This window comes from Stegastes partitus, unplaced genomic scaffold (assembly GCF_000690725.1).
Source record: "Stegastes partitus isolate 25-593 unplaced genomic scaffold, Stegastes_partitus-1.0.2 Scaffold1131, whole genome shotgun sequence".
NCBI lineage: Eukaryota > Metazoa > Chordata > Actinopteri > Pomacentridae > Stegastes > Stegastes partitus.
This window is the reverse complement of record NW_007578862.1, coordinates 137,595-148,734: the sequence shown is the minus strand read 5'-3', so window position 1 is coordinate 148,734 and position 11,140 is coordinate 137,595. Positions and strand designations below refer to the sequence as shown.

The 11,140-nt window shown below is 44.7% G+C and overlaps 2 protein-coding genes and 2 non-coding genes across 10 annotated transcripts in view; 3 read left to right on the top strand and 1 right to left on the bottom strand.

Moving 5' to 3' along the window:
• Window positions 1–515: 515 nt before the first annotated feature.
• On the top strand, window positions 516–2,839 carry tmem253 (transmembrane protein 253). The gene is made up of 7 exons (XM_008296489.1): window positions 516–601; window positions 747–908; window positions 1,011–1,121; window positions 1,225–1,281; window positions 1,364–1,474; window positions 1,694–1,840; window positions 2,083–2,839. Exons 2-7 carry the CDS (start codon window positions 747–749, stop codon window positions 2,134–2,136), a joined length of 642 nt encoding a protein of 213 aa, XP_008294711.1. The 5' UTR covers window positions 516–601; the 3' UTR covers window positions 2,137–2,839.
• Window positions 2,840–3,804: 965 nt separating this feature from the next.
• The window catches only part of frmd4a (FERM domain containing 4A), a 64,995-nt gene continuing 57,659 nt past the window's right edge, over window positions 3,805–11,140 (bottom strand). For 4 of the 7 annotated variants that reach the window (XM_008296484.1, XM_008296482.1, XM_008296481.1 and 1 more), the window contains exons 18-24: window positions 11,076–11,132; window positions 10,712–10,949; window positions 10,415–10,573; window positions 9,816–10,139; window positions 9,139–9,716; window positions 8,150–8,252; window positions 3,805–7,115 (exon numbers count right to left, since the gene is read on the bottom strand). In XM_008296484.1, the coding sequence (XP_008294706.1) occupies window positions 7,013–7,115; window positions 8,150–8,252; window positions 9,139–9,716; window positions 9,816–10,139; window positions 10,415–10,573; window positions 10,712–10,949; window positions 11,076–11,132 (1,562 nt within the window). In that variant the 3' untranslated portion in view covers window positions 3,805–7,012. Of the gene's footprint in view, window positions 7,116–7,619; window positions 7,692–8,149; window positions 8,253–9,138; window positions 9,717–9,815; window positions 10,140–10,414; window positions 10,574–10,711; window positions 10,950–11,075; window positions 11,133–11,140 lie in introns of all 7 variants that reach the window. The other 3 variants (XM_008296485.1, XM_008296488.1, XM_008296483.1) reach the window with 2 other exon arrangements.
• Window positions 8,444–8,516, top strand: trnam-cau (transfer RNA methionine (anticodon CAU)). Its single transcript has one exon. It is a non-coding gene; the product is annotated as a tRNA-Met (tRNA).
• Window positions 8,957–9,029, top strand: trnam-cau (transfer RNA methionine (anticodon CAU)). The gene has a single exon. It is a non-coding gene; the product is annotated as a tRNA-Met (tRNA).

The following is an 11,140-nucleotide window of genomic DNA, read 5'->3' as shown; positions in this document are numbered from 1 at the left end:
ACGTGCTTCGGACAGGACTCCATTGAAATTTTCAAGGTGGCACTGTGGAGCCATTTTTGCCGTGACATGTCCACGTCTTTGATAGTTTCTGATTTCCGCCAGTCCCGATGTGCGTGGCAATTTTGGTGACTTTTCGAGTACGTTTAGGCCCTCAAAAACGCGTTTGATTCGGCTGAACTATAATAAGAAGAAGAAGAATCACAAGGGTTTCAATAGGGTCCTTGCACCGGAGTGCTCGGACCCTAATAAGCACAATAAGTGTAATGTTATCTGTGAGGAGTTAATAGAATTAGGAGACCAAGTCCAATCTTAATGTCTCTCCGAAGTGAAACCAGTCCTCTGATGCTTCAGCAAAGCCCTGCCTACACACTGATAAGCTCTTTAGTCATGGCCAATAATCTCCCTGAATAACTTTCTCAAGAGTGAACTTTAACCATTTTCATTATCATCCAACTCGAGTGAACTTTGTGCCTGTGGATCCACTGAACAACACTGAGGAGTAGCAGCAGGAATGAGAAAAACGGCTTCTCATTTCAGTTAGACGCACTTTCTGTTAACATGAAGGCCTTTGGATGAATCAGCTTCACAACATCTGGGGAAGGTGAGCGGCCACAGACTGAAATCAGATGTGAAATCCGAATTAAAACGAGGGCGTGTGTGTTATAATTTGCTCGCAGGAATAACATATGGCTTGGAAACCGTTCAACATCCATTCTGTCTTCCAACGAGTTTTTCTTCCACAACAGATGACGCAAAACATGTTTCAGGAAGGGCTGTACCAAGTGTTTTTTAAGGAGGCGCCCCCGACCCGCCCAGGGACCCAGGCTGCCAATGATGGGGAGCTGAGCAATGCCAGGATTCATAGCTGGTTTGGGACTGTGGTGAACACCAGACTTTTAGTCTCTGGGGTAAGATTCTTGCGGCTGTCCAAACTACTGATTTTTTTATTGTATGTTCAACCATTTAAACCCCTCCACCTGCTTGGTACTGTGTGTTTCCTCCCCCCTCAGGTGATTCAAGTCCTCAGCGCCTTAGCTTGTATACTGAGCACAATCAGCCACGCATGTGTGAGCTACGAGTGCTCTGTCTCCATGATGATGCCAGTATGGTCAAGCATATTTGTGAGTCCACATCTGGATCAGCTCATATGCGCTCTGGGATTTCTTTCTCTTTTTTTTTGACAAAGAGACAAATAACACATCATACATGTCTTTGCTGTTACAGTATTTGGCTGCTGGCTGTTTGGCGATGGAGGTTCAGAGGAAAGCTAGTAAAGTGAAGGTAATAACAGTTTCTCATGTAATGCTTGTTTTTTTTTTTTTACTCATGGACTGATGCTTCATTTTATGTTTCCACCAACCAGATCATCACTCTGATGGCTCTGAACCTCTTCAGTCTTCTGTTTGGATTCTCTGCCCTGCTGGTGAACAGCATCAGATCTGGACACCCTGTTGCACTCAACACATTCCAGATGGTAACTGTGAAATATGCTTGAATCTGTATTTACACAGATCCTATAAAGCTTTTCTGTCTGGATCTTTGCTCAAGATATCCATTATCTCCATCCATCCATCCATTATCTACACACCGCTTAACCCTCAGTAGGGTCGTTGGGGGGGCTGGAGTTTATCCCAGCTGACTCAGGTGTTGCTCAAGATATGTGAACTTAAAACACCGACTTTGTGTATTCCAGCGCGTCGGTTCATCCATTGCGAGGGCCACCACCATAACATTCACCGTTCAGTGTTTTCTGGCGTCCGTCTACATATCGTTCCTGTCCTGGAGAGGCCTGCGTCGCTACAGTTCGCCCCACGTTCAGGCCTACAGCCGCGTCTCACAGGTACACATGTATAGAACAGACCAAGAGATGTTGTTCATCATTAACTTGGCTGCTTTACTCATTTCCAGTTCTAAAGAATGCTGGTGTGCTTCTGAAATACAGTTTAACTCTGTGAGCTGAGAGATGACGTTGACGGATGTTGAATCATTTCATGGGCAGCCAGTTTGAGGAAGAACAATAATCAGCCTGGATTATCGTAGATTATTGGATCTGACGTGGCCTCCATGTGTGTTTCTTGACAGGATCCTGAAGACACCAACGGGCCTCTGCTGGAAAATATGGAGCACAATCTGTGAAACTCGGCTGAAATCTCTGCTCAGATTCGTTGGTTTTGCGCAACACAGTGTTTTGGACATGTGAGGAAACATCAAGTCACCTGATTCAGTAGAACCACCTCAGTATCACTTCTCTTTTGGGGTTTTCGTGAACTCATTTGCTAAAATAATGGAGAAGTGGATGAGCAAATGGGAAAGCTACAAAACAAACTGATGTCAAATAAATAGACGTAGAGGACCAGTACGACTTATAAAACTGCTGATAAAGTTTACATGCTCATAATTTTGCTGAAAGTGGTGATATCAAATGAAAAACTGTCATTAGAAGTCAATAGTAAATCTATGTTCATGTAGATTGCTCTGAGAAATTAGGATATTTAGCAATTTTAGGGTATTATATGTTAAAACAGATATGTTTTCATTTTCTCAGATGTTGTTCCTGTGATGGACACTAGAGGGCAGCATTGTTAGTTTTTTTTCCTGTTGTCCATTCTGATAAGTAGATCCACTCCTACACTGAACATTTGGAGGATGCCTTTTTTTTTCTTTTAATTTTGTTCTCCAGATGTGAACTCTACCAACACAATGGACAACAACTTTCCAAATGAAAAGACACTATAATTTCTTGCATACAGAATACATCCAGCAGCACTTGTAATCTTAAATAAACGTTTTTGTTCAGAAAGCTCGCCTCAGATCTTTGACTGATCCTTATTCCCATTTAACCGAACTAATTGGGATTGTCGACGTCTTATGCTAAGCTTTACCTTCATCCCAAACCCAGTCTGAAGTTAATCACTGGAAACTCGAACCAGTCCTCACAGATGTGCAGTACATGGGAGTGCACACACGGTGAAGGGTGTGGTGTTCTTGAGCATTTCAGTGATGGAGGATTTCATTAAGAATACGCAGCAAGGTCATGCACCACTCCTGCAGCAAGCACACAGGCTCGCACACATTGACATGCACAAACAGACTTGTATGAGTGAAAAAAGAAAAAAAAAAAAATCACAGTGCAGCTACTTTCTCACGGCATGTCTGGCTAACAGCTTCCAGCTGTTGCCTGGTCGGGAGAGCTGCTATGGGAACACACCAAGTACAAAGAGCAACATGGGATTAATTCGTAAATGGACACAGAACTAGAACAAAGCAGGATGATGAGGCTGGGTGTCCTCGCTGAAACTGATTCTTTTGGTGGAGCATCAGAGAGGAGCACAACTACTGTGTGGGTATTTGTAGCCTGTGTTCACAATAGGAGCCTACATGTTACAATCTATTCGCTCAGACGCCTGCATATCCTGCCAGCATTGACACAAAGAGGGAGTTTTCAGCGTGAGCCGAGTTTGCAGCCAACCGTGGGACACGCTGGCATTCACAGTGAAGACAGTTTAATTGAACTTGTTTAATCTTGTGGTCTGCTGAGTAACATCTTTTATGTTTGGAGTGTATCTTCCCTTCGACTCCACAGGAAATCCTCTCGGAGGGAAGTGACTGAGGTCTGGATGTGATGACAACAGAGTGAGTGTGAGGAAGTGGTGACTACGTGTCGGGATTCCCTTTGATAAACCCGACTGATGCCGCGACCTTTCAACCCGACAGCCGGGAAGGATTTGATACGAGACACTCAGGAATGACTCAATGAAAACAACGGAAAAGAAAGAGGAAAAAAAAAACAACAAGCAGACATTATCTTGAGAACATTCATCAATAATTTATTTTTCTTACTCTCAAGAACCACCACGGCTTCTCATCTTGAAAATTCATCATCAATTTCCAACAACACGGTTTTGAAAAATGTAAAGTTACTATACAAATTCTTAATAGAAAAAAGAATAAATTAACTGTGGAATTCTGCTTTTTTTTGTGTGTTTGTTTTTTTTAAATCAATTCCACATTTTTTTTTCTACAACACCTTTAATGTATTGTTACAGTTGAACAGAACTGATAAAATCGAGTTACATGCTCTATTGTCTGGTAGAGGAAGTGTTCTACTATTAAACTGTCTGTTAAAATAAGCTTCATTTTGCACATCTGGTATTGAATCTATTGGTAATGATGAAGAAATGTCTAGATCCTACGTGACAAAGCAGTAACTGGTCATTTTGTAGCACCTGAAAGGGTTGTTACAAGGTCAGAACTTAAAAAAAACAAAAACAATACTGGTTCATATAAAATGGAACATTGTTAAAACAATGAATGTGAATGTTAAAAACCCCACAAAACCTAACGGTGCCCCTCCGTACATACAGGTAAAGACTGATAAAATAGTTAGTTCATTTCTCTTGGAGTATTACAAAAAAACCTCATACGTTTGCATGGAGAACAGGAAATATGTTGTTTGGAACTACAGAGGGGGAAACGATGTCACACTTCTTCACAACGGGCTCAGAGATCAGAGATTATAACAGATCATAACAAGGGCGACATTTTTTATTTTTTTTTTGGTGGGTGGGCGGGTCGACACTATGGAGCAAAACGTGCTAATGTTGAGGAGATGCTGTCTTTGGGGTCTTCGTTTTGTCAGTGGATCTGCACGGCATGCACGGGGATCGTGTCTTCGAATGGTGGGCAAAGATTTTCAGAGAGAAAACGCAGGATCAATACACTAGATTCATGGGAACCAGTGGTCGCTGGCTCCAGTGTTGGGTTGTTAAATTGGACCAATCGTGGATGAGTAACTCTTGAAGAACCAACCATGCAGGGAGCGGGAGCTTCTAGTGCAGAAAAAGTGGCGGATTACAACAACGGCGCATGAAGGAAACACGACACTATTTAGGACAGGGTGAGATATATACCGTTCCTCCCATGCGGGGCAGCACAGTCCAGTGGGAACGGTGCGATACGACTAAAAAGATGTCCACTTCTCTCCGTCAATGAGATTTACAATCTGTGATCATTTTAGTGACATTAATTTATTTCCGCTCCACATGAAGGTGAAAATCATTCTGCAGGATAAACATCGATCGAGGGAAGATGAGGGGAAACTGGTTCGATGATAGCTAAAAACAAACAGCTTTAATTCCTTCATACAAAACCAGGTGTGCTTTTCTAACCCTGTTCTGAATATCTGATTGTTGATTAGGGCGTGTTAGAAAATGTTTTGTTTTCCTCAGTTCTGGCTATAGCTCTCTCATCTGCCCTTACAGTGGGGTTTTAATCATTATCCACCTGAAATCCATCAATGTTTCTACACGAATAAAAAGAACTTTGATATGCGAATACACAAACTGCAGTTCCAGCCCTCAAAGACACCGTTAACGTTGTGCTTTCAGAACAAAGTACATCTAAATAAATCCTATTTCACCCGATGCCAAATTAAGCAAACGCTTGCTGACTGTCTTCTGTTTTTTTTCTGCTATTTTATAGAATGGCTTTACACTGCGGGGGTGTGGATTTGAAGGCGTATGTAGCTCGAAAAAGCTTCAGTACTAAATTACAGTAGAAATGTAAAAGCACCAACATGTTGGGAAAAGTAAGTTCAGTCGGGCTGCTCTTGTCAGACTCAAGAGATGGACAGAGAGATGAAACAACACAGCGCTATAAAGGGACTGAGAGCTGGTACAGAGCCGAGACCAAAGGAGAAGAAGAGAGCCTCAGTATCAAACGACTAACTGATGGGGGCAGCCTTTTATTTTTTTTTTTACTTGTAGGGGATAAAATTAACATATCTGAATATCATATTTCTATTTAAAAACTGCAGCCAAACTTAAAAAGTTGCAGTAAATCGTGACTTGATGCGGCCACAGCACCCTCAGATGACCCCGGACTGCCCGAACCCCTCCATGTTCTGGCTACAGTACTGATCACAACTCACCATGCGGTCAGACAAACTGCTGTGGACAGATGACCGAATACATAAAACAAATTATGAAGTCACTGAAGAAAGCATAGATTAATGCCAAATCCAATAACCACAACTCCAAACTCTCCCTATGAAGCACTAATGATGCTTTGCTCCAACCATCACAAGGCAGAGAACGCCTGCTTCAGTTCACTCTGTTGATTCAAACAGCTCACAGACTTGTACAAGGTTTGTTATTGCTATAGTCCTCATCAAGATCTGAGACAGAATCCCAGAAACCGTCCTGATGTTGTCACCGTGACTTCACTCTTATACAGTCACCTGCTCAGAGATTCTGGTGTGACCAGTCGATCCGGCTGCTGTCTTTGGTTGTGGAATAAACTGCGATGTGTTAAATCTGTCATCCGAATGTGTGTTAGTCTAGACTTTTTGAAAAGTGTCACTTTCTCTTTTTTATAAATATGAATGGGTGAAATAAAGAAAAGAAGAAAAAAAAAAGAAGACAACATTAATGTGAGTAATGAAATGCAACACAGATCATTTGGGCCTTGAAACTGGTTTTCAGCTGGTGGCTCAAATCCAGCAGGTGTCTTCTGATTGAGTGGCAGTGCACTGGAGTGAGTAAGGTCGGGGCGCAAAGATGAGATGAAACAGATCCTGGAATGGCCGGTTTTGTTGAAGTTTGAGTTGTATATTTGATATTCTTCTGTGCTCTCTCTTCCCATCGCCTGCTTCCGCTTGCCCCGCTGCTCGTGTGCTGCAGAAAGTGAGTTAAAGAAAGGGCTCTGTGGTGCTGTAGGGCAACAGTTCAACAGCTGAGGTGGCACTTCTCAGTCCGTCCTGTGAAATCAGCCCTTATCAGAGCCCAGTGAGTGTGTCCCTGTCCAGCTGAGCTGTGATAACCAGGGCATAATAAAGAGGTGGTGGAGATTTAAGGAGGAAGGAGGCTCATGTCCAGTCCGCCAGTCTGGTCAGGGCAGGGTTTTTGTAGGGTTTAAAGGATGAGGTTGTTGGTTGTTGATGGGTAGTAGTGAGGGACAGTGGGGAGGCAGTAGGAGAGGGCAATGAGACTTGTCTAGGCCCTACAGGAAGGTCTCAGACCAGCGTTCCAGGTTTGGCCTTGTCTTGTCCGTACCACTGCACATCTGCCAGCTCTGAGCACAGGGGGCTGCTGAGAAAACAGCTGTCACTGAAAGACCTGCAGAGGAAGACACACCAAGATCAGACTGAGTGCAGGACGAGGTTGTATTTCCAATTCATCAAGCATTTCAGACGCTGCATTGTTCATCTGCTACTGAGCTTCTTTGTGTGTTTTAAAAATGCTCCGTTACAGCACACGGTGAAGTATTTCTTATTAGTAAATTCTGTAGGAAGTGAGCCACAGTGAAACATCGCAGTCAGAACACAGCAGAGCACATGCAAAGATCACATAGAGATGCAGTCGGAGAAGGAGTACATGACACACATACCTCCACCGACAAAGAGCGAGAAATGAGAAATGAGCCCTCCCCATTGTCACCCCCTCACAGCTGATGATACAAATGTTTCTATGAATAAAGGTCTGACCCTGAGTAAATTTGGCCGTGTTGTCACATAATAATAAATGTTGTTTTATTGCAAAGTCTGCTTATGCTGCTGCTGTGTTTTCCCAACGCTACTCTCTATGTTTAGACCACGGGGAGGCCGAGACCACAGACGATACCTCTATGCGTCAGAGTTGGGCTGAGGGGGAGATTGACAGACGTCCTCAGTAGGAGAGCTGTCTGCTGTGCCTCTAAACCAGGAGAGAGGACACACACATAAGGAAAGGAGGGTTAGTATAGACAGAAAGACAGACAAGAGAGGAATGACAAATATTAAGTAATAAGTTTTTTTTTTTCCACGAGGAAAAGGTAATTGGAGAGAGTGAGAGAGACAAAAACAAGGAACAAAAACGTGATGAGTGAAACAATAAAAGCACAAAAAAACAAAGACAAAAAGTCAAGAGGACAGATTTGATTGACGTATAAAAGTGGTTGTGAACTTAAAAATCGCACACTTTTAGTTTAATGGTGAAAAACAATGTTAGTCGACACAGGCAGAAAAGACAGTCAAAGCTTTGTGAGTGTGTTAAGAGTGAGGTTTGGACAAAAGATGGAGAAAAACAAGCCGAGATGCAGTCTGTCCCGAATTCACATCCGACTTCAAACATCTGGGCGCCGCGTTCGACCGCTGTGTCGGTGGGCCTCTTACCCGCTCTGCCAGTTGAGGATGTGCTGTGGGCTACAGGGGGGTGTGGGTGTGGCTGCGTGTTCGCTGGAGGGCGTCATACTCCTCTGGCTGTGGGGGGATGCAGCTAAAGGGAAAACTGACAGTTAGTGAAGCAACACAAACAACAGAGGCTACAGTGAGGTGAGGGGCAGAGGAATTCCAACTATGTTTCACATGTGGGGGTGGGGGGGGGAGGTTGTGTGACAAACATTCGCTGCAGGGTGGGTCATGTCACGGAAAAAAAAAAAAAAAGTCGCATCAGGGTGTGAAAAACAGGCCTCGTTGGCGCAGTAGGCAGCGCGTCAGTCTCATAATCTGAAGGTCGTGAGTTCGAGCCTCACACGGGGCATGTGTTTTCCTTTTTACACGTCAACTGTTCCTATAAAATGTGTATTTTAATCTCTTAAGGCCACAGACTTGTCAACCACATGTTGATGTAGATATATTAATACACTTCAGATGGGCCTACAGGATCAGGGAGAGGATAATGTTTCAGTTTGTAGTGACAGAGCTTGATTTCATTGTGAGGTTAAAAAGCAGCCCACAAAATGTTGTTGTTCAGTAATTCAAAATTTGTGAAACATTCGTAAGTTACGTTTAGTTGCATACATAAAACCACATGTGTTGAATCACTGAGTTACTGTTGATATTCTTATTACACATTAACAATCTAGTAACACGGAGGCACGACATCTATTAAAGTATCACTCTATCTGCGTAAATAAACATTTGAAGACCCCTAAACTACAACTGCTGAGTTTAAAACTGCACAAATTTCCCTAAACATATGCCTCGTTGGCGCAGTTGGCAGCGCGTCAGTCTCATAATCTGAAGGTCGTGAGTTCGAGCCTCACACGGGGCATGGCTTTTACACTGGACATTAGTTACCTCACAATAAAGACAATATGTGTTACAGTGTACGACTGGTATCTGAACAAACACTAATAATGTGAACAAATCAGAAGCCTTACCTGGTGAGCCTTTGACGAGTGTTCCTACTCTACTCCCTCGACCGTGTCCCAGAGTGCCTTGCTGCGACCCAGTCTCGGAGGATGTGGATCCTGAATGTGAGTGACTCCTCTCCTTTAGGCTCCCTGAAGACCTCTGGTACCAGCACCGCAGCTCTTCAGACACCGCCGCCCTCCCCCCTCCTCCACCACCCTCTCGCCCCAATGACGGAGTCCGTACGATCTGAGAGCGCGACGGTGTGAGTCGGCCGCTTCCCTCTCCTCCCTCCTCTCCACCCCAGGCCTCCTTGTACAGTCCACCGGCCGTGTAGGAGCTGGAGGTCTTGAACTGAGCCTTCACGCTGTAGTGGCCCTCCTGATCGCTCTCCAGGCTGCGCACCACCACCGGGTTGGGGCTGCCCTCCACGTACAGAGGGTACTCCTTGATCCGGTACTGGGAGGAGGGCTGGCTCTGGCTGTGGAGGTACACTCCATGGTGTCCCCCTCCCACCCCGCCTCCACCTGTGCCTCCACCAGAGCCGTTCTTAGCTGCCAGGTTTGGCATCGAGCCAGAGTTAGAGGAACCCAAATGACCGGCAGACCTGGAGAGAAAACCAAGCACAACATACGTCTTAATCTCACAGAAATGTTTATTTCTTCAAGTTCAGAAAGCCTATTTCACTGCATTTCCCTGTGGTTACCTGTGCCTTTGCCTCTGCCTCTGCCTGGCTTTGGAGGGCGAATCCTCTCCCAGAGTAGAGTAGTTTGGGTTGCTGCCTGGGGGTCCACCAGAGGGGTAGTAATGCTCTGAGCTGCTTTGGCTGGTGCAGGATGAGCAGTCGTCCAGTGGGTCAGAGCCATTGGAGCTGCGTCCTGGGCCGAGGAAGAAGTCAGGGCTGCCCAGGGTGTGCGGGTGTGCGTCGGGATCGGACACAAGCAGTTTGCCCTGAGACTCAAGGCTGGAGCTGCGGTTCCTAAAGTGCTGAGAGAGACTGTGCAGACGTGTGGGACTGATGTCCACTGACCTGTGAGATGACGGATGACAAAAAAGGTTACTATCAGGCCTGAAGTTGAAATCTACAGACCAAGATGGTTTCTTTTAAAGGAAAATGTATTTTAAAAAGTAGCCAGAGAGCGGAATGGGAGAACTTAAGGAACGGAAGCCCTGTGGCCCCTTTCAAGTTGGGGAACACATTATGACAAGATATTGAAGTTTTTAAGACTTTTCATTTTCAGACATTTTTTATAGTTGGATATGCTGTTTAGTTAAGTAATATAACATAAAAAGAAGTTGACTGACCTGGTGGAATGTACATAGTGTGGGGTCCTGGTCCTCAAGTCCGGGGTCGACGGCATGCTGGACTGAGAATTCCAGTGAGGGAGGCTCCTGATGGGGCTGCTCTGCAGAGAGTTACTACCCCCTGCTTCTGCACTGCCAGAACTAGGGAAACGCCTGTGACTGGACAGAGGTGCATTCTTACTAAATTGTATTATCTCCATTCACACAAGCTGATTTAATGAATTCTGAGCAGTCTCACATTTGCACATTAAAATGCCAAAGTTCCAATCTAAAGGTCCAGGATAAACTCCCTCATACCTGGAGTGAGAAGAGCGTTTCTTGACTTTTTCATAAGGCTCATCCAGTGACGATTCACTCCACATCTTGGGTTTGATGGGGGATTTATCGTAGTCGGAGCGTGTGTAGTGCAGGTGTCGCAGGCCATCCAGGGACTGCGGTGGAGGGGGTCGACTGTGAGATGGAGGTCGCGGAGGGAGGCCCTTGTGAGGCGATGCTACTGGTGAGAAGGTGGGGGTACCTGTGACTTGAGGGTCATCTGAAAGGAAGTGATGATTGGATAAAGTTAGAACAATTACATATGGATCATATTTAGTCATACATACATCAACTATCACAGGGCTGTTGCTAGAATCTTTGGGAATAATGTGAAGGACAGACTCACCATCATCCAAAACCAATGCATCAGACAATGAGCTGTCTTCAGAACACATATTAGCTTCTATAGGA